At 41.7% G+C, this 23,338-nt stretch overlaps 1 protein-coding gene across 10 annotated transcripts in view; it reads left to right on the top strand.

The window, feature by feature from the left end:
* Positions 1-23,338, top strand: part of LOC6549806 (neurogenic protein mastermind) — a 29,206-nt gene that overhangs the window by 736 nt on the left and 5,132 nt on the right. For 2 of the 10 annotated variants that reach the window (XR_003408097.1, XM_001977293.3), the window contains exons 2-9: positions 439-1,137; positions 16,457-16,575; positions 16,640-16,797; positions 16,861-17,033; positions 17,259-17,453; positions 17,818-18,130; positions 21,343-21,590; positions 22,226-22,471. Coding sequence is in view for 4 of the 10 variants with exons in the window: in XM_001977293.3 (XP_001977329.3) it covers positions 1,046-1,137; positions 16,457-16,575; positions 16,640-16,797; positions 16,861-17,033; positions 17,259-17,453; positions 17,818-18,130; positions 21,343-21,590; positions 22,226-22,471 (1,544 nt within the window). In the remaining 6 variants the exon portion in view is untranslated. Of the gene's footprint in view, positions 1-438; positions 1,138-16,456; positions 16,576-16,639; positions 16,798-16,860; positions 17,034-17,258; positions 17,454-17,817; positions 18,131-21,342; positions 21,591-22,225; positions 22,472-23,338 lie in introns of those variants that run through there. The other 8 variants (XR_003408098.1, XM_026982623.1, XR_003408099.1 and 5 more) reach the window with 6 other exon arrangements.

The raw sequence follows: 23,338 nt of genomic DNA, 5'->3' as shown, positions 1-23,338 counted from the left end.
TGGCAGGAATTTAAACTAAAGTAAACAAGGGGAACGAGCGATATAAATTATTTGAATATTTCGAAATTCATGTGAAGGAATTTGTGTGCTGTTACTTCGTTCTATGTTGTCATTTGAAAAGTTAAACATTCAGTGTTAACTGAACTGTGAAGCAAGATGCTATAAAGCACTTAAAATTTCATTTTACTTTAGAAATTTTACTTGCTTTTTTAATGCGCTTTTATTAATTTTTTCAAGAGCAAAATATATTGAATTGGTAACTCATCAGATGTTTGGGATTTAAAAATAAACAAAGTAAAATTTCTAGCGAATGTATGGAATCCGAGTATGGTGTGTCGTTTATAAATTTTTTTCAAGTGAAAGTCAAGTGAACATTTTTTTAAGTGCACCTAATCTGATTTATTTACAAATTTATTTTTGCAATTTCCCTAAAAACAGCAGCCGTTTCAAAAGCCAGAACTTTGAAAAGTCGAAGCTGAATTTTCCCCGATTTTTCCCGATTTTCCGTTTCCCGCGAATCTGAAAGCCGCGCTGCCGGCGTCGCTGCCTTTGCCGCCGTCGACGTCGTCGATCCCGTTTCACGCGTCGCCGCTTCGTCTCGCCGTCTCGCTTGTTTCCCGCCCCCTCTCTCTCTGCCCCTCGCCCGCCCCCGCCACCCCCTCCTACCAAAAGGCCCCTTAAAACAACAGAAAAAAGATACGAAATACAACAACACAGAGAGAGAGAGCAAGTGAGATAGACAGAGAGAAAGCCAAGCCAAGAAACGTCATCAAGCAACAACAACAACAACAGGCAGCAGCAACCACAACAACTGCAACTGCAACAAAACGGCAAACTCATCAGCGGCAGCAACAATAACAAAACGCATTTCATTGCCAAGAAAAAAGAAAACGGTCAACGACATTGCAACAACAAGAAGAGCGAGAATAGCGACAACATTGGCCAGCAACAACAACAACAAATCAGCAATACAGAGAGACTGCAACATCAACAACAACCACAACAACAACTGAAACAACAAATAGGAAAATAGGAACATAGGAAAATGCCCAAATGCGATGTGAAAACGCGCTACATTCCTGCGACTTTCGCCTGGATTGTGCTGCTTCTGACCACATTTCTCTTCTTCTTCTATCCGTAAGTACAATCATCTAATATTACTACTACTGATATAATACAATTAGTTAATAATATAATCGTATATGGCAAGCGACATGCAACAGTTTCACCCTCCAAAAAGGCCAACTACCTTCGAGTTTCGACAAAATCTCTCGCTCAGTGAAAGCATTTCCATTGTCACAAAAGTAGAGCAATCTGCCAGTGGGTACTATACCACCAAATATATGGCAGTTTGCGATGGCTTCGCGAGAAGTTCATGAATATTGAATGTGCCTAAGGCGATATTTACTGCAGCCCCACACGCGCACTTTTCCTCCTCCTCGTGGAGCAGCGTAATCTAAGTCGACCCTTCGGCCTTCGTCTGCCAGCCAAAGCAGCCATCCAGTTTTCCACCCACCACCCACCATCCACCCACATGATTTTCTTTGTAGTTTGCAGTTTTGTTGCTGGCACTTTATTTATTTTGCTCGCATTTTCGTGGATTATAACGACGGGCCGTAATGCATTATTATATGTGGGACAGCAGCTCGTTGTTATCCAGTCTGGCCCCATTTCCCCCCCTAGCGATTTTCCTTGTCTTAGTCATCTCTCAGTCGCCATTTTACTGCCCCAACTCCCCACCGCCGACCTCCCCCCATTTGGCACTCAATTTGCAGTTGCTCGGTGCGGTTTTAAAAAGAATTTCAGTTTTCAAAATACCGAAAAATTGGTAAAAAAAAAAAAATTATGATGCACGTAGTTCGATGGACTGACAGATTTTCCGTCTACGGCACGAATATGTCTTGAAATTTAAAGGAAAATGCTGGCAAAAAAACTAACATATGTTCAATATTTAAGTTTTGACCAGGAGCCAGAACCCAGAATCATTTGCATGGAAAACCTACCAACTTAATTAAACTGAAATTCATTTGCAGCTTTATCTGGGCACATTCTAAATTATTCATCGTTTTGAAATTGAGTTTTTTCGCAGCCAGTCACATCATGATATCTCGGCATGGTATAAACGTTATGGTTTTTTTTATTTTATTTATTTTTTGTTTTTTTGGAGGCGACGAGAAGGTCAAGGGAGCAACAGATTTGCATAGCATGTGCACAATTAGCACATGAAACGAAACCAAAATAGCAATTAAGCGGTCAGTTTGAGACCCCAAATGCCTGCCCAATGCCCACAGCTTTTCCCCTGTTTAAGCACACAGTATTGCAAAGGTTTTCCTTAGTTTTCCCTCTCGCTTTTCCTAGTGACGAATTCGTGTGGTCAATTGCAGCTGCAATTGGCATTATTCCGTTCTTCATCAAATGCAAACCGTTTTTGACATCAGACATCACCTGAGGACTGTTTGATTCTTCTTCATCGTCACCTACTTTGTACATAGGTCCTTTCATTTGTTCGAGCACACAGAGAGAAATTGAAACTTCGTTGCTTGGTAATTGTACAAAAATATTTTGGTTACGTTGCCGGTGGGCATATTGCTGTTTTTCAAGCATGATTCATTCTAAATAATCATTCTATTAACATTGTGATCGTATTGTTTTCTTTCTGTGCACTATTCCGCCACCATTGCTCTTGTTGTTGCCTTTTTCGGCTTTTCCTTTGTTACAGTTATCTATGCTGCTGCTGCTGACTGGCTCTTTGTTTTAGCCAGCTGAGTAATTCGCAGTCACAGGAGAGGAGCCACGCCCGCTCTTCGCAGCCCCCACTTTTCCATTTTCGCATTTTCACTTGACTCTTGCGGCGACACTTGAGTTCTGCACATTGTTGCCGCCACTCCCCTCCGCCTCCTCGTCCGTCGGTTGCCGGGTTTGGGAATTTGTTTATTTAATTATGCCTTCCCTTTGTGCTTTGTTGTTATCTGGAGTTTTGGGCACGCGGCAGGCGTATTAAATAACGCCTAGGCTCAAAAACCAGCTTAGACCAGCTTCAGTACACTGAGAGAACCGCACTGCACTGGGTAGTATAGTACTCTCTATTGGTATATTTCAAAGCACACTTAATTAATAGCAGGCTTAACGAGAAATGGTAATAAATGTTAAACAAAATATTTACAAATTTGTTTAAGAGCAGTTCTGCACTGAAAAACAGTAGTTCTTAGAACTTGTCAGGCCTCTTTTGTCGGCTCGTATATATAATAATATGTCCCATTATTTTCGCAGTGAACCGCTGCCATAGTTTTCAACGCTTGTTTGATTAGCCGGCGACGTCATCTGATATGGGGTGTGGTGTAGGAATTTCGGATAAGGAGGTTCGGGTCGGTTGGGCAAAAGTCCAATTACGGACTATATTTCATTATGGCCAGTTTTTTCCTTTTTTCGCTTGCCCTCCCTTCGTTCTATATAAGTATATAGTTTTTTGTTTTTGGATTTCCCTCTCAATGCCACAGGTTGCCTTTGTTACTATCACCAACAACACAAAAAACACGAAAAAAAACAGAAAACAGAAAAACTACGCTTGACAAAACAAACCGAATCGGGGAAATAAAAAGAAAATTAAGTAAAACGCGACAGGGCAGAAAACAACAAAAAATAACAAGACCAAAAACTGTTGCTACGTGGCAACAACAAAATGTAAAAATTAAAGGGAAGCAACAGCGATAAAAACTACGGCAACGCAAATGCGTCACAACAACAGCTTGGACAATAGTTTTAGCCACCCACACAACCCCATGGCCAGCACCACGCCCACTGCCACCCACAAGCGCTCAACGCCCACCGTGCACCGCCCACCGTGCACCGTCCACTGCCTCATTGAAATTCTAGAAGCCGCGCCACTCAGAGTGATGATTATTCCTCGCTGTTTCGCTTTTTCTGTTTGCGTTTGCATTTGCGTTTGTTTTTTGTCGTTAAATTTTCAAGCCCCAATGCTCCCCATATCACCCAGCCCCAATGCCACCCACCTAATCCACCCGTTTCACACATGGAACAATGAGATTTCTGGCATTTTTAACACCGAATACGTTTGTGTTTGTTCCTTGTTTCCACATAATGTAGATTCATTCTGCTCCAAATAATTGAGCCATTTTCATTTCTCTGAAATCCCTTTTTAAGCCAGCACTTCACCATGAAACTTTCCAATTACCCAGAAAATCTACTTATAAAATAGTAAACCATTTTAAAAGCAATGTAATCACCACGAATCGAAGAAGAAACTAACTTCAACTCTATCTTAACTGCTTTTAGTTGGAAGCCAAAGATTTTGCGCTGCCCGAAGATAAATGATAAAGTAGAAGCTACATAGATAATTATAGGAAAATGGTTGGGAAAAAAGCGAGCAACGGAGGGGATTGCGTTTGCCCAGGGAAAGTGACTTTAATTACACAATTTTCGAGTAATTAAATTTCCGTTTTGTTGCTCTGACAACTTTGATCAACAGAAAATTTGCAGGTGGCGGCAAAGCGAGAAAAGTGGAAGCAAAAAGGGGGTCGAAAAAATGGCTGTAGAAGAGATAAACTCGGCTTAGAGCTTCGCAGAATATGCATATTTTAATAAAATATACAGTGAAAGGACAGAAAAAAGATGAGATGGCTGGCTACCAAAGTAACCGCTTTCGGTCAGTAAAGTTAAGCTCCGCCGAGCGCCTGGGAAAACCAACACCGCCACACTCGACCCAATTAAATGTTGTTTGTAATTTGTGTTAAAAGCATTTCAAGGACTACATTTATTTATTTCTATTTTTTGCCCCAAGTTTACTTACTTGTAGAGCCCGGCTGCACACATTTTCCTCGACTTTTTCCCAGCGGTCGTCCGGGTTTGATTTTCTTCATTCATTTTACTTATTGCTTATTACTGTCACTTACACTGAGCGACCAGGGATTCGCCACACAAATTAAGATACAGAAAAGTTAGCCACCTAGAGGTGCGGCACCTTTTGTCTGCCAGTGTATTTGGGCCATTTTCCCCAGTTTGCCTCTATTTTTTCACTCGAATCCACTTGAGATATCATTTCGTATTGCTTTTGCTTTTCCTCGTGGCTTTTCGGCCCTCTCTGCCTTTTTTGATGGAAAACACTCGACCACCCAGCCACCCAGCCACCCCGCATTTCGGCGTTTCGTGTGTATTTGTCCACTAATTATAATAAACAAAGTTTTTCTTTTCACTAGCAATTAGGCGACACTTGTGATGAGCGCAGCTGGGGAGAAATACATCGAGAAAGTGATTATAAATATCTATGGGTTATTATTGAAACACGGAAAAATATATGTACATTGTGCATATAAACGTTTTCTCTAACTTGGCAATGTAATAGTTTGAACATGTAGTAGTTATTTCACTAATAATATTTAAATAATTGCGAAATTATGCGACAGCAGGTGGCTCAAAGCAATTTACTGTAAATTCCTGCAATTGCTTTTTTGGTTGATTGTTTAATTTTATGTTAATCATGTTACATGAACAAAAACCAAATTACCCTGGCCCACGTGGGTAAGTAAACGTGTGTGTGTGTGTGTGTGTGTGATTGCACGCAGGTCGTGACCTGTGCCAGCCACGCCCACGCTGTAGATCCCGCCCACGCTCTTTGACTTTGATGCTGAAGCAGCGGCCTCGGCTCCTTTGACATTCCCCACCCGCTTAGGCCCGCATGTTTGATGGCTTTTCAGCATTTTCCATGAGCGATTTCTAATTGAATCAAATTTGTGGCACCCACGCGATATAAATTATACGTAGATATCACTTGATTGCAGGTGTTCTGCAGCTGAATAGCGTCCACACAGGCCCACATTACTACATCTGCACTGGGAGAAAGTGTCACTTATGTTTGATTTAGGTGTCGTTCCATTCCGAATTCATTCTAAATTAAACCAAAAATATTTGAATAAGTAAACTGGGTTTCGAATCGTTTTTCAAATCTTGTACACTTGATTACGACCCAATCGCCCTATTTTCTCCCTGTGTACATTCACACATTTTGTGTTGCAACCTTCGCTGCTGCCCACAACGGCGACAATATATGTTATAAATACCCTAGAACTACTGCCACCACAACATATATTTAGTAACCTTGATGTTCAAACGTTTATATCTACTATGTACATATGTACAAATATATTTACATATTAGGTTTCATAGTTATAATCACTTTTGGGAGATAATGTGTTTACCTTTGACATATATGTGCTGAACTTAATGCAATTACCAGCCAGTTGCAATTAATGTGTTGTTCTTGATAAAACAAAATGTTTTGCATAACTAAATTTGTGATGCTTCAGGAATTTTAACTGCGCAAATTTGTCCGTTAAAATTGATTGGTTTATCAGTTTTGCAAGTAAATTTGTGCATTTACTTTGCATAATACTTTCATTAAAATTATGGTCATTCCGATAAATTGATTCAAATACTCTTCCATAAATAATAGTAAATATTTCATAGATTTCTGCAAAACCTGCTCAACATTACCCTACGTACTCGCATTGGATTCATTATAAATTTCTGCTTCATAGCAACAGAAATTTGACGAAAACTAATGACAAATAAAAGGCGAAAAACAACTCGAGTTCCTGGAACTTTTTTGCACACATGACTGGATTTATACTCGTTTTTACTAGTCTTTTGCTCAGTTTTCCTTTGTCTGCCGGACTCGAGTTACTTTTTGTTATGGCTTTGGATTTTATTTATTTTTCGTCTGTCCAACTTGTTAATGAAAATAAATTTCAGACGCCGTCGCCGCCCTGATAAATAATAATAACAATAATAACAAAGCATTTGCAGTTCTGCTGCTGTTGATAATATCCGCCGACCATTGCCATAAAAAGCAATGTGCAAAAAAGCAAGAAAAGTACTATAGGGAAAAAGCAAAACTAAGCACAAACAAATGCCAGTATCAGACAACAAAAAATACAACACGAAACAAATAAAAAACAGCTAACGGCCAAGAAGAAGCTGCCAAACTAGAAGGAAAAGCAAATTCAGTGAGGTGAGCTGAGCTGAGCCGAGTGCCACTGCCACGCCTCCTCGAAGCACCACCCACCGACGCCCTCTTCCTGTTTTCCATTTTTTACACCGCCTGCAAACTATGGCCAAAAGCAGGGGCGTACTGGGCTTTGCCTCAAAAGGGGGCCTCGAAAATGCATCCACATATCGAAAAACAAGTTTTTCTGAAAGGCAAATGTGTGCAAATAGTTAATGTTGAGAGAAACAGAAGTAAAGCACAAAATATTCAATAGCATCTCGAAGAGTAGTTTCATATGTAGATCTTATTACATGCATTCAATAACAATTCATTTGATTACTACCACAGTTTACCTGAAGAAGCGACTACGCCCCTGGAATTGAATATGTGTGCGTGTCATTTGAATGCTGCTAGAAATGGCTGTTGTTCTTGTCGTTATGCCATTTCTTTAATGCCACCATTGTTGTTGTTCTTGGCTATATCCCACCCTCGACTTGAGCCGGCAAAATGCTTAAATATGCACCTGCACAAAAACACATGTCACAACGTTTTGAAAATTATTGGAAAATGCAGACAATATTATATTATTATATTATTCCAAGTTTTTTATACAAGTTGAATTCTGTGTTACAGACAAAGAACATCTGCTGATTGTTTTCCAGTGTACCTTTAAAGAGCCCAAGAAAACGTAGCTGCATTTTATCTCTTTCTACGCGGTACTAGACCTCTCTTTCTCCGGCTTTTTCTTCTAAAAAGAAATCGATGGGCAATTCAATTGGCAACGTTTCTTTTAACCATTACTCATTTGCAATTATGCCTGCTTCTTAACCCTTTGACGGCCAATGTCAATGACGCTGGGCATTTTGAGCCGTATTTGCCTTTTGCCCTCTTTCTCTCACGTTTCCCATGATTTGTTCTCTAATCAGATTTTTGCGTACATCATTCTGCGTACATTTCCCATTAAGCTCGAGTCAGTTTTGCTCGTGCCCAGACGTAGGAGCAACCAGTCAGAAAAAAGCGTTAATTTTTTATATCACTCAACTGTTTCTGAGCGGATTAAGTGGCAATCACGTTGACGAATTTTTTGTATGCGTTTCCAGTCCAGTAATTTCCTGCTGAATGCCTATTTCCGCTCCGAATCATGGTCTTTATCTATCAATCCTCCGCCTCTGTGCTTACACTTATTTTTTTGTTAAATATTAATTACAATTTTTAATTGGGCACGCAAAGTTTAAAAAAGTTTTGGCAGAGCGAGTGATGATTATAAAAGAGCTGAAAAGTGAAATGAAAAGTTGGAAACGGGAAAATGTCACCATGGAAATCAGGGGAAAAACAAAGTGAAACTGTCGGCATCGAAAGGGCCAAGTGTATTTTTAGGTGGCAAACAAACGCACAAAATTTGTTTGCCACTCGCCGCTACACAGCCATATCACGTATACGTATGCACTCAAGCATATTACGCATACGCCCTAGAGGCCATCCATCCAAATTTAATTTCATTCGGCCCCTAATAAATACGCACAAAATTCCAAAACAAGAAAAGAGAGCAAAAGTAACAAAAATCCAAAATTTATATGCAAAAAAATCCAGAATATACATACATATGTAGATCTTAATTTCGCTTTTATATGCAGAATATTCAGTTTCGTTTCCGGCAATTGCGATTTTATCAACGTGTCGATTGCGTTTACAGAAGTTTCAGTTTCGATTATATTGGGCTAAAAACCTACTTGTAACTTGTTTCACCATCGATGAAATGATTTCGAAATCAATCAATCTGAATCACTTATAGTGTTGCTCAATTTGCCCAAATTCCTTTGTTTTTTCCCATAATACACTTGTTTCAAGCGTTGGTTTTGCAACAAACACACACGTACTGTCAATGAAAATAAACAAAACTTAGGAAATTGGGTTATAGAAGACCCCGTGCCAACTCTGGAAATATACGTGTCTATATGTCCAAATGAATTTGTTTCACATTTTTTCATAGGCCCAAAACAAAGTTTCTTGACCTTCGCTAACTTGTGCGTATTTTCAACGTTTTCCAAACCATTTTCGGCCCAAAAACGACAGTTTTCTTTTGGTTTGGCCATCAGGAAAATCAATTTTTTTGGCTTCCCCCGCCTTTTGGGCTTAGTTACATACATTTTTTTTGACAGGGCGCATGACAAACTGAAGGACTTGCCATAGACAGCTATTAAAAAAAATGGTATATGGGAGATGGGAACTGTCTCCCTTACTTTGCCTGATTATCCCGCTTTGGCCCCAATCTCCTGGTAACTAGAAACCCTGCCCCCTCATCCCTCCCATCGTTTTTTCTTCCTCTATCTTTTTTCTAGGGGGAAAACTTGCGCTAGTCCAAAAAGTTGCCCCAACTTGTTATTACATTTCGTTGGTGCTTTTGTGCTGTGTGGTTGGGTGTTTTTTTTTTAGTTCTTAGGGGGGATTTTCGAGCCCACCACGCCCCGTGTCAATTTTCCGACCCCACCCACTCCGCCCCTCCCCACCTGTCGCTCCACACTCTCATTTTTTCTTGAAGATTGCCCAATAATTGCGTATAAAGGCGGCTACGGCTACAAGACGCAAAACCCAAATAAACTGGCACATTTTTATTTTTACCTGGCGATAAATGATGCCCGACTGCTTAGAGTGGGCCAAAATGTGCCCCAGGGGTGAACCAAGAAGGTGACAATAAATTACATGAATGACAACATATTGGTATATTTTGATTATCAACTTAAATATTTGTGGCATTTGTGGAAATTCTGTTGGCAATTAGATACATTGTGGTTCATATAATGGCAATGTAATTGCCTTCCACAATGGCAGTTTACATGATTTAATTAAATGTTTATTTTGGCCGACAACAAATGCGCATTGCTAGCCATAGATTTAATCCCAAACAAATTAATCAGTAACGCAGTAATTATGTGTGAAACACTTGTCCTCAAGCTTGCAGTTGAAGCAACAGGAAAACACCTGCAAATCAAGTATTTCGGAATGATCATCGACATTGAAAAGTATTTGTTATCACCGCAGGCAAATGCTTGATTTCCCAGTTAAGGCAATTGATTCATTTATTGCTAATTTTGCAGAAAATGGAAACACTAGAAAGAGATACGGCTCGCAAAGCGGAAAGAGAAGGCAGCTGGGTTTGGTAACTGATAAAAGCCGGGCCGTTTAACCTTCTTCGCACCTTACCTCGCACCCTGCCTCCCTTTATTCCCCGCCCACTTGGTGTGGCAAAAACAAAAATGAACTAACGAACCATGGCTCTCATAATGATGTCCGCCCCGCCCCCTTAACCCACTGCTGCCCGCTTATCGGTTGGCACCTTTTATCGGGTCGCTGGGAAGAACCTCCGTTTGGAGGCCGACTACAGCGCAGGGTGAGACCTTAGCACCACAGTTGACTTCCGCAATACGCAAAAGGCCTAGGGCAAGGTCTGGAAAAGCATGGCAAACACAAAACACTAGGCTAGAAAATGTACAAAAAAATGCAATAGCGCACTTAAATGCAAATATGAATATATACTGGTACCTTGATATTAAACAGTTTCATTTAACATAGAACTTTCAACTCTGACACGTTATTAGGATTAGGCTTTGTCGTCTAAGCCTAAGAATACAAGTGTTCTTTATATGATATGATCAGAGTTTCATGACTTTCATTAAAAAACTGACTTCTAAGCCGTTTAGCTTTTATGCTGTTGACCTTCACTGTAACTTTGCGAATGGAACAGCCAGTCGGCCACATGTGCAATAATAAAAACTAAAAAATAAACTGAGCGGGTGAAAAAGAGGCCCCATAGATAAGTCAGAAGCAAAGTCGAGGCGACGACTGTCCATGGTCGAATCCAATACTTTTTTTTAGGTGTCTTTTACTCATTTCTACTTTTTTTTAGCTGGGTCTTCGTACTCGACGTTTGATGATGGTGACTAATGCTCGGCCGTCGTTTATTTTGCTCGCTTTAGCGATAGTAGGATATTTTTATACCCTGCGAGCTGCGAGCGGCGACAGAAGAGCGGAAAGTAGAGTATGACTTGGGCGCAGAGGGGTTAATGTGATGACAGCGACGATTCGCCAGTTTTCGTCATCATCACCCAACACTGAGCTACAAAAGTTTCAGTTTTTGGCAATCTCTGAAAAAGAATGTGAGAATACATGGAGTACAGTGGAGCAAATGCTAGTTGTAAATGTGCGAAATGTACCAAATCTTGGGAAGTATATTCCCATTCCAAACTGAAAACCTGCTGCACAGTGCTTTTGCTCGACGCATAAAAAGCAATGGCATTTTTTTTTTTTTTTTTTTTTTTTTTTGAGTTTTTAATTAATGCAGCTGCCATGCGAAAATGTCTCTGGCTCTCCTATTTTAACCATTTCGTCGCCCGATTTTAATTTTTTGTTGTATTTTTATTACTCTTTTTCGGGCTACCAGCTATTTGCTAATCAGCCAAGCCGCCTTGCAGCTCACAGTGCGTTTCGGTAGCGTAAGGCTGGGGGAAGTTAATCATTTCCATGTTGATAAGCTTTCGTAGGAGTGCGGTTTTACGAAATCAAGGCTATATTAAGCGATGCATAATGATTATAGATTGTGCTACTTCGATGATTCAATAGTATGTATAATGCGCGGCTTTAGGAAATGATTAATCCCCTCCTTATGTGACTGTATTTTAATCAGATATAAAGCCATGTAAAAAAATCCTTGATCGCTTTCGTTTTCATAAATCGCAATTCAATTGGATCCATCCATATATATGAATGTTTTTGCATGTGAAGGTGCAGATGTGTCAAGTCAATTAATTGGCGATTGGAATCGTTTTCGCGGTTTGTTCTTGGTTGACCTCCCGATGGCACGTTTATTTTCCGTCCCGTCCCCCGCCTGCTTCAGTCCAGTTTCCCTTCTGGTAATTGACTTTCCATCTTTATGACACGGTGAAAATGGAGCCGGGTGCTTGCTATCTCCATAAACTTGGCGCGTTTCGCCTGAATTGGACAGTTTGCCATTGGGCTCCCAATATCCCCGCCCACTGCGCTACCAGTCGTCTGTCTTTGTGGCAAGCGCTTAACATAGGAATTCAATTTCCTGCAAGTGTCTCCATGAAATATCCCTGGCCCCCTGGATTATACCTTTCCACGCGCTAGAATTTTCCATCAAACCACCCGGATTTAGCGAAACCCCTCTGCAGCGGAAATGCTCTTGAAAAATACTCCAAGCAAAAGTTGTTGGCAGTATGTTTCCGTACTGTTTTTTTTTTTGTTTTTTTTTTATATTCACAGCGGTCGAGCTTTTCAGGGGGTGGCAGTGGAAAAGTGGGCAGTGGGCAGTGGGCAGTGGGTGGTGTCCGACGACCACCCACTGGGTTGCCTTCACCTTGACAATGCCACTGTGATGCAATCGCGATGGGGAATTGAGGGCAGTTAGAGGAGGTTGAGACTGAGACTCAGACAGCAAGTAAAATATCTCAACTCTGCTGGAATTTAGTCAGGAATTGAAATTGAAATTGATAGGGACGACATTACACCGGGGCACGTCGATTGAAAACGACGTGAATCGCTGTGCAAGAAGACAATATTACTCTTAAGTAATAAGGGAAAAGGACTTTCGGCAAAGTATCAATTTTCTCTAAAATGAAGCTATTACCACTTGATAAGCCCCCCAAGATGTGCTCCACCAGCGAAAATGAGTGTCACCCTAGAAGAACAACCGCCTTGCTGAAATTATATTTCAATCAATGCCAAGCGCTGTTTATTTGTTGTCCTAGGCAATTCGTTTCAATTTGATGGCGCAAAACATCAATTGAAGTCAACCACATCCTGCCTGCCAGTATGCATGCACGTATATATACGTATATACTATGAGTGTGTATGTGTGGGTGGGTGTGTGTTTGTGTGCCCATTGTCCTTGTTGCGGTCCTGTCACTAATTTGATTTGCTAGTTTGCCCCAGTTGCTCGGTTTCTGCATAGCTCCTTCGGCGCCCCCTCCTTTCAGGAAATTGAAATGAATTATTTGTCATAAGAAAGCGGTAAATCCTTGAGCCTGTCTTTCCCTGCCGCACTTTATACCATTTCTTTTTATATTTTTGTCATTTCTGGGCCAACTCTTTCCACGCTTTGCTGCCTGCCGCCCACTTTACTGCCTGACTTTGCATAAATGTAAACAGATTTCCCTCCAGAGACTTGGCAAACACTTTTGCCAAATTGAAAAGTAAAGCAAACAAGTGTTATATACCTAACCTATGTACGTATGTGATTATATAGCGTAACACCTGACTTAGAATCGGGCAACAGCTCGAAGATAACGAATTGGGGGCTTTTGGAGCTCAAAACATATGTTTGACTATGATTTTCTACTTGACATGTACTTCACTGCTCGAATATTAATTACTGGTATCGAAACAGTTTTCGACTTACTGACAGCTTGCTAATAAACAATATAATCTACTAAATATATATATATATATATATGTATATGTTTCTAAACCTCCGAAACGGCACCACCTTTAATTACTTAATACAATCACGTTGCTAAGTAGATTTTTTATATGAATTTGAGATGGGGTGATCGCAGCTGGAAGGTGAGCTGTCATTTTGATATTCGATGCGAGTCGATTAGATTCGGATTCCTGCACATACATACATTTAAACAGCGTATACATACAGTGGCTATGCAGTGGCTATGCCGTGCGATCATTAAAATTGGCCAATTGATAGTTTCATTTTGGTGTTTATAGCTCGGCGCCTTAATGGGAATCATGCAATCCAAGTTTTGTTTGGACAGCTGCAATCTTTATGCCATGGTGTACGTAAATAAATATATCGTATTTTCCTTTGTTCGATTTGTAGACCTCAATAATTGAAATCTACGCAGAAAGTGTCGTGTTTGTCCAACGCAAATTTCCGTTAAGCGTAAAATTAAACTTTTTTGAACGTTTTCCAAGAAAACTCAAAGCCGAATTTTGCGGATTGAAATCTTGCTTCCCACGCAGATTAATAAAAAGTGTGAGAGAAATGGCTTGAACTGCATAAGCGAGGAATAAATTAACAAAGTGTGGCTTGCACTTCATTATAAACGTCGGTTTAATTAATTACCCCAGCGATTCTTGAGGTTTCTTCATCTTCCACGACCCCCACTTTCCCCATTTTCGACCTCGTACCCCCCTTTTTGCTTGCCTATGCTCTACGTCTCTGAGCGATTAACATAAATCCCTGGCACGTGCTGAGAGTCTCTCCGTTCCGGTTTTATTTGCATTCTAAAAATTGTATGCAAATGCCTGTGTATGAGATGGAGCTCTTTGTTTTGTTACAACTGTAAGGCAGGCGTTGGAATAAATGCGATAAGAATGCCGAAATAAATCAAAACCAGAAGCAGTGCCTAACCCACACATACACCTATGCAGCAGATTCAGTTTCACATTCACATTCAGATACAGATACAGATACAGATACAATTTTATAGATTGTAAGGTGTGAACATTTCTAAGCAATCGCCGTGAGCAAAAATCGGAAATCTGGACTGTGCTGTACACTGGTTTTCTGCTGCTGCTCAGAAAAATGGAAATCCATGCGACTTCAGGGGAAAATTGTCCAGAGAGCGAGTGCGAAACTAACTGGCAGCTAAATAAAAAGCAAAGAAAATGGAAATGGAAATGGACATGGATAACTGACAGTCTGAGGTCATTCTGCCAATTATAATGCAACGAAGGACTGCCGACGATGATGAAGTCGAAGGCATCAAGGGAAAGGCAGCAAGTACAGATGATGATAATGGAAATAGAAGTGGAAAAGGCGAATTGGATTTCAGGCTATTCCCAACTTATGACACTCGAGCTTCTATCCCTCGAACTTCCTCAAGTGCAAATGGATCATTTACAACACGATTTCATATTCAACAAAGGTTGTTCATAATACGTTGATAACCCCAGTGTATCATTGCATTCACTGCAGAATCGCAAAAGGTTGAAAACGATGTGCAGATTGATGGTGAGCTGGGGAATGATGATGATGGCTGCATTAGGGATAAGTTTATCCATTAGAATTCAACAGCAATCCGGTAAAAGAGAGCCGGAAGGCGAAGAGCACCGTAATGCAGTGAGAAATGCCGGAAGAAAGTAATACATTCACCTTAAGTAACCCGTTACAAGGAGCTCGTAAACCGAAACCACCGCCAGAAAGTTCCGCACATCATTGCAAATGCATCAGAGGTCGTGGAGAGGAAAGGCGGACGGAAAAGCTGGAGGGAGGACGGAGAGAGACGGAAATGGAAATGGGCTAAAGGACACGTGTATATCGCCCTTGCAACTTTGCAACATTCATGGCTCTGTGGTTGACTTAACCCCTTGAGCACCTGCGTCAAAACTGTGGCATTTGCAAAGGGAAACGGGCAAACAGTAACAGATTTTTATTGCGAAAGTTAAAACGCAGAAAAAACGCCATCTGAATATATATGAGCACATTTCAAGTTTGGAAATGTCGGGCTATAAAATATAATAGTTTATATTGATAATAGTTTCCACCGAGTGCGTAGAGGTTTCCCTCTTGTTTTAAATTAAAAATTCCTTGTTTTCTGAACTCTAAACAGGGTCAAGAACGGGTTAAGGTTCAGCTCACATTGCGTTTGGGTTCGGTTCATTTTGATTCCGATGCGGGTCGAGTTCTTTGGGGTGGCATATAAGAACAGGTCGAGTCGGTCGAGTTTGGGATTTCAAAGGGGGAAAACTGGACTGCTTACAGCCGACAAACAGTTCCGGTTCAGTAGACTCTAAAGTGATTGCGGCGACACAACGGGCGAGCTACGTTGGATAACCGTAGCCTGGGGCGCCTCTCCTGGCATTGTGGGATTCAGGCATTCTGGACTCCTGGTGTTCCGTGGTGCTCCCGCTGGCCATCCAACCACCTGGCTGGCGACCACCACTGGCTCAACATTGGTCAACATTGTGGTTAGTTGGATTTTGGCCTAGTTCACGGAAAAGCAAGCAACCACCTCCCCCGAATTTGGCTGATTACGAAGCCATCAAATTTGTCCACACAGTCCTTCGGTTGTGGCATTAATCCAACTCCCAGATCGGAGGCAGTATCGTTATGAAAGAAATGCCATGGAGGCAACCGAGTGTTTTTGAACCACTTTTAATTAGCCAGCTGCATGTGTGTATGCACTACTTTTGAAACCAGTTTGGTGAGCGGTTTTAATTAGGGTTGAAACTAGACGAGCACACTAATCATCTGGTAGCCGACCCACTTAAAGGCAATTGGACGGTCCAGATAAGGGTTAGCATGTAGGCCTAGTTAAAAATGCAGTGTGGCTCAAAGGCTTTTAAAGATGGTCAATTATTAATGATTGGCTCATACACTTACGGCAATATAAGCTGAACTTAAAATGACAATGTTGTGCTTGTAATACTTGTAAATTATATTTGCAGTACTAATAAACACTCTTTCCCTTCTGTTTTTTGCAGCTGCCAGTACTACGTGAAGAGCCATCCATGGGTGCTGGCGTACCAGGGCGTAATCACATTCTTCGTGCTGGCCAACTTTACGCTGGCCACGTTCATGGACCCGGGCATCATCCCCAAAGGTATGTAGCGTGCTGAGCAGGGGACAAAGCCAGTCGTCACGGCCTAAACTTGACTGCATTCTAGCCTCTCCCGACGAAGACTGCGAGGAGGAGTTGCGCGCCCCGCTCTACAAGAATGCGGAGATCAACGGCATCACCGTCAAGATGAAGTGGTGCGTCACCTGTAAGTTCTACCGCCCGCCGCGCTGTTCCCACTGCTCCGTCTGCAATCACTGCATAGAGGTGAGTCTATCCCACTAAAATCTATAGCACACCTTAAACTCAACTTAACCATCGTCTTTTCAGACCTTCGATCATCACTGTCCGTGGGTGAACAACTGCATCGGCAGGCGGAACTACAGATTCTTTTTCTTCTTCCTCGTATCGCTGTCCATTCACATGCTGAGCATCTTCTCGCTGTGCCTGGTCTATGTGCTGAAGATCATGCCCAACATCAAGGACACGGCGCCCATCGTAGCGTATCCTTTTGCCAAAACACAAAACCAGTCCCGACACTTGTTCCACCATAACACTCATATAACACTCAGGCATTTATTTCCCAAACTAAAAGTACTAACTTACTGCTTATCCAGAAGTGGAAATGCAGGAAATAAACTAGTTGTGTAGAATATGTTCCTTAAGGGACCAGTAGGCACCTCTCTATACCTCCATTTGGCTTGCCTTAACCCTCTACCCGTATATAGCATTTTCCTGATGGGCCTGGTGACCATTCTGGCCATCCCCATCTTCGGACTGACCGGCTTCCACATGGTTCTGGTGTCGCGGGGTCGGACAACCAACGAGCAGGTGACCGGAAAGTTCAAGGGCGGCTACAATCCGTTCTCGCGCGGCTGCTGGCACAACTGCTGCTACACACAGTTTGGTCCTCAGTATCCCAGGTGAGTTCGCAGCCCATCACAGGCAGGTCGCACTGTACCGCTCTTAGCACTCGTGGCGTGCGGAAATTACGATAATAAATAACCAAATTGAACTGCCAATTGTGGACTTCAAATTGCATGCGCCCCGGGGGTTGCAATTCGACCCAAATTGAAATGATAGTATTGTAGACTGTGAACCTTCGAGCTTAATAGCCAATTATCTCGACATCTCGTTACACCTGGGGGTATGTTTAAATACGATATTAAAGAGTATTGTGTGTCATTAAGAAGCTTTTGATATAGCATATACAATAGTGTTCCCATTGATGCAGCTATTATTCCCTAAACTATACTTATTTCCAAACCGCTTATCCCCATCTTGCAGCCTGCTGAACCCGAAGAAGTACGCCTCGCGGCGATCTCAGGTGCAGAACCAGGCGATCAGCACCATTTGCAACGACCGGAGCGGCCAGCAGACGGGCGCCGGGGGCGGGGCCGGCGGCAATGGTACCGCCGCGGTGTCCGGCGGAGGCGGTGGAGCGGGCGGCGGGGGCGGTATGCGCGGCACTGCGGTGCAGTACTCACCACGCTCCTTCTACGACGCGAGTCGCGAGAAGCGGGGAATTCAGGTAAAGACTTATATGGCCGAGGGCAATGGTTATAATCAACGGTCGGGCAGCACAACGCTTTACAGTAAGGTGGGTAAACAACAAGATTTTGCAATATCACCGAGAAAAGCGAAGCAGTTGCTATGCGAAACTCAGATTCCTATTCCATATATCTATGTATCCTATATCTATTGTATCTAATGTGCCCCTAATAGTGCGCCTCAGGTGGAGGAACAGCAATCCCTCTGCTCAGCTAGTTTCCAAGTCAAATGTAAATCATAGTGTAATGCCAAGTGAAATCCAGCATATATAGTGATAATATTTAATGTATTGGCCAAAGGTTTCCTAAATACCTAGATGCTAGATTCCATTTAGTTTTGCAATAGAAGCTAATGATTATTTTCCTTGAGCGATTGCTGAATCCACCTGTTGCTGTTGTTGTTGTTATTGTTGTTGTTTCGCTTAGTTAATGTTGTAATCGTAATTTGTGTTTACTTAACTGTAATTGTAACCGTTAACCGTTGTTTGTTTATGTTTTTGATTTTGATTTTGTTTTCATTTCCCATCTCGCTTCAATGTAAACAATTTTCCATTTGATTTTCCTGACCTCTTACTTTTCGGTTCCTCTGGTTTCTGTTTCCACATTTTTCCTTTGCTCATTTCGTTGATTTATCATTTGCTGTAATCCCCTAATAACCCCTAGCCCCGCCCACCCCAAAAACGCCCCCGTCACCCGCTTAATGCTTTGACTAATTAACTACAAAATCGATATAAATATAAACATACATATGTATGCCTCCCATCTACACATATGTATATCTATACATATATATGTATGTTGAGATCTTTATATAGCGGAGAAATCTGTGAAGTATCTTTGTGTTGTTGTTCTTGTTGTTTTCATCCGTTCTCTGCGTGGGCGAATAAAAGTTTTTCCGCTTTTCCCAGCTGCTCCACAGCACATCCTTCAATCCCATTTCCCACACGCTTCTCCTCTGCACTGCAAAACTTTTTGGCTGCCGCTTCAACATCTTCTTCTCCCTCGGCTGCATTTACTATCATTATTTTCCCGCTTTTCCTGGCAAAAGAACAAAAAAAGAATAAGAAAATGAAATGAAACAACAAGACGGAATGTTAGTAAGTTAGTTAGTTAGTGCCACGCCCGTTTAATTGAAGGACAAGCAAACCAAATGATGCACAACCATTTAGGGAAAGCAACGCCACCCACTCAAAACTTTTCCATTTCCCCCCCTTTTCGTCACCCCTCCATCGTAATTGCCTTCCACTGTCCTTGACATCTCATAAAAAATACAGTGAAAGCCCCGGCAGACGAACACTCGCGTAGCAGGGGAAAATGTATCTGTGTCACTGTATATAATTGTGTGCCCATAAATAGATTTGAACACCTTTCCTTGATAAGCTTTTAGAGAGCCCAACTAAAGTGTGTGTTTTATTGCTTTATAAGAATTTGTTATTTAAAGTTATTTAAATATTGGATTGTGCTTCAAGTCCGTCCGTAAGATTTTAAGCCTATTTTAAATAATCAATAATTGCGAAACCAAAAGGATGATCAAACACGCACTCCCTGCGTCCTTTTGGTTATTCTAGAAGTTGGGCAAAGACCAATTAAAAATAACTTCGTTGCAGATTAAGTTTTCAGAAGAGAATCAACTGAGAAAAGTGGAGGGTTTAATAATTTTCCATCTAAAATCAGAGACTTCGGACTCACCGGAGCGGTTTGTATGTCACCACTTCTGTCTCTCCTAGTTTTCCCCCACCTTAGTTTCCCCCTTTCTGGAATTTTCTGGAATTATCTCCGCATTAACCCCACTTTGCATGCATACGGCTGGATTTCCTTAGTTGGCGTTTTGAGTTGCTGAATTTTCCGCTATGAATTGCGCTGCATTTCCCACTATTATTGCTATTTAGTTGACTCGTTTTTCACTTTGCTGGGCACCTTAACCCCGTTCGTTTTCCGTTTGTATATGCCGCCCAGAGCTGTCGTTATATCAGTATATATATATAGCAGTATATAGCATACATACTTATATCGAAAAGAATTGGTCGCATCTCCAAATAAACCAGCAAAAGCAAAAGAAAACAAAACCAAAAAACTACACTTACTGCAAGCACCGAGAAAGGTAAAAGACTTTAAAAACGATATTAAAAACTCAACAAAAAAATTGAATTCTTTTTTTACGAATCCATTATTTACCGATTGATATTGACTTGCCCTGGAAAATCATTGATTTTAATTTATTGTCCCATTATTATAATTTCCTCTCTGGTTTTCCACCCATACTCCGTACTATTTTCTTCATCTGTCCAGTTTTCCCTTTCTCTCCACCTGTCTGCCACACAAAAAACCAATTCGAATGATTACAAATTATGGAAAAAATATATTATATTAGTATTTTTGCACAGATAAATTTGCCATTTCAGTAAGCATTTATTTAATTTTGCATATTTAAACAGTAAATCCGTTTTAATTATCAGGATAATAGTCTTCAACTGAAACTCCAATTCGTCGATAAGAAACTTTCTCTTTCGTTTTGAAAAATTGATGTCGTTACGCAGTGCTTTCACCAGTTTTCCTCTCCTTAATCTCTGACTTTTCCACACTTTTTCCTGCCGTCTCCAGATTGTGAAGTTAATTATGCTGCGGAAAGTATTTCCACTTTGGGCTTTCCACTTAGGCCACAGTATGCGTTTAACTACACTAAGTTATAGCAGGGGGCGAGGGGCCAGAAGGAGGAGGCACACCACCCACTCCACTCCACCTCACCCCACGGTCCACGTTCCTCCTTCCTCCTTCCTCGAACCAAACAAATTACGAAACCTTCTCAGTTCCATGGTTTTGATTCATTTCATGTACTTTTTATTGGTTTCGATATCCGTAACGGTTTTCATTTTCACAGGATTTATTACTATTTCGAATTTAATAATACTCTTTAAAATAATCATTCCCAAAAGAACACAGTTCTGTGTGCATCTGTTAAATCTATTAAATGTGACTATGCGTGTTTAAATCCTACAGTTCGTTAAACTTTTCTTAATCGAAACCCAATTGAAATGTGTGAAAATGAAACTTTAACCAGTCCAGTTTTTCTCTACTTTCCATTGTTCAGTGTTTCCATTATATACCTATATATTATTATTATTATAATTTTTTTTTTTTTTTTTATTTTGGAAATGATCGCAACTAAATGTAGGCCTAAGTCTGTGTCGATCTCATCTGTTTTTCGCCTGTTCTCCAAAGCCTTTCTAGTCCAAAACTAATCCTCTGATCTACGACATCGCAGCTTTCGCCCGGACGAGAGTGCTCCGACACCGACCTGGAGCCGCCGCCCGCCTCCCAGAGCCAGGACTGCGAACCGACGCCTCCGCTGCAGCGGCACAACTCCAGCAGCTTCTATCTGCCGCAGGTGAGCGACGCCGGCGGTCTGAACGGCAGCGTTTCCACGGGCGGCGGAGGAGGAGGCGGCGGCGGGGACTCGCCGCGCCACATGCGTCTCTACCATCCGCGTCACAGTCCGCACGCGAGACCCAGGTGAGCTAATTAGCCATAGCCATTAGAAGGAGTTTGCACTGCAAGAAAAGAAGCTAGCTTCGCAGCTGGAAGAGTCTTTATTAGGCATTTGAACTCAAAGCAAATTGACAAGGTTTTGTACTTATCGTACTACTCAATATCTCTGTAGCTTCATAATGAAGTGAATTTTGTTGTCGGTGCATTTCCGATTGGCGTAGTTGATGGTGCACTCATTACATGCACCCCACACCCAAAAGTAAATGAATGCTCCCCAACAAGGTGGACTAAATATAAATATGCTTGTGCTTGTTTTGGAAATAATCACTAGTGGCTGTCAATGTTCAAGTAGCCATGGGAAACGAAATACAGATATACACACTTAAACCATGGAAATATGTTGCGTATACGACTCGTTGCACTGAACTATTTGCTTGCAACTATTTCACTCAACACAAACGTTACTGCATAACGAAAACGGGTAATTGTGTGTGGGGCATACTCGCAGGTTATGCACTTAATGCCAAGATTGGATTATATCCCTCTCGTTTCGAGCTTGCATTACATAGTTTTCCCAAATTTGCAAAGCCACTCGATGCATCCAGCACATGTGCACAGAGCCAAGGATGCTGACCACCTAATCTCGTCTGTATCCGCAGGGGTCTGGATCCGCAGCGGGGCTACACTAGCGACGCCCTGTCGCCGGACCATCCCGTTGGCTATGGCGTCGGCGTGAATGGACCGCAGCAGCAACAACAGCAGGCGCTGGCGGCGGCAGCGGCGGCGGCGGCGGTGGCAGCACAAAATCAACGCAGCGCGACGACCACGGCCACGCCCACAATGCAGCAGCGGATCAAGCCGCTGGGCGTGGCCACGCCCCTCGTGATGGCGAGTCCAGTGCGAAGGTGAGTGTGCGCCTCCAGATCCAATTATGCGCCATATGTTTTCATGGTCCCCGATTCCCACCCACCGAGTTGAACCCCCGCCCCGCCCCCCGCTGTTGTTGTTGTTGTTGTTGTCTGTTATTCGCTGTTATTCGTGCTTTTATAGCTTAACCCCTTCTCAGCCAACTGGCCATTTAAAGCTCAAGCTCAGTTGGAAATTCCAAAAGTTAAAAAATACTTTGTTTTAAATACCACTAGCTTACTTAATTGATTGCTCTTTAGTTTTTCGCCAAAAGAATACCTTACATTTTACTTTTTCCTGCTTTAAAATGTTCAGTATTATATTTAACAGTATATTCTAGATTCTTAAATCTTAGAATGTTATTACAAAGTTATTTTTATTCGATGCTAGTTAGTAATGTACATCTTAAGTATTTTATAGGGTTAAGCTATTCGTGTGTGAGCAAGTTCTCGTGTAGGTGTAGTAGTGTGTGTTTAGTTTAAACGCTTCTGATAAGCCGATGCCTCAAGGTTTAGCTTTACCGTTAGTTTGTTTATTTGCTTTATAAGCTTTCCGCCTATGCAGGTTTCTTGTAGGCGTGTCAGTCCAAACAACTCATTACAAAATTAAAAACTAAGTATGTACATATATGTATGTAGCTATTTGCTGGGAATAATATCTGTAAACTAGGATAATTCCCTCTGGCGCCTTCCCTTTCGCACTCTTATGAGTAGAAAGAAACGAGATGGATATAGAGGGCGAAAAAGAAAGAGATGCCCTGTGGGTCAATAACCCCCTCTATATCTATGTTTATATCTGTTGCACCTATGCGTACCGCTCATCAAATTGGTTATTTACCACTCATTTCGCAGCCGGCTCCTTTTTAC

Source organism: Drosophila erecta, unplaced genomic scaffold (genome assembly GCF_003286155.1).
Source record: "Drosophila erecta strain 14021-0224.00,06,07 unplaced genomic scaffold, DereRS2 tig00000152-arrow-arrow-pilon, whole genome shotgun sequence".
In the NCBI taxonomy this organism is placed as follows: Eukaryota; Metazoa; Arthropoda; class Insecta; order Diptera; family Drosophilidae; genus Drosophila; species Drosophila erecta.
The sequence above is the reverse complement of the archived record's forward strand: the minus strand, read 5'-3'. Positions and strand labels throughout refer to the sequence as shown.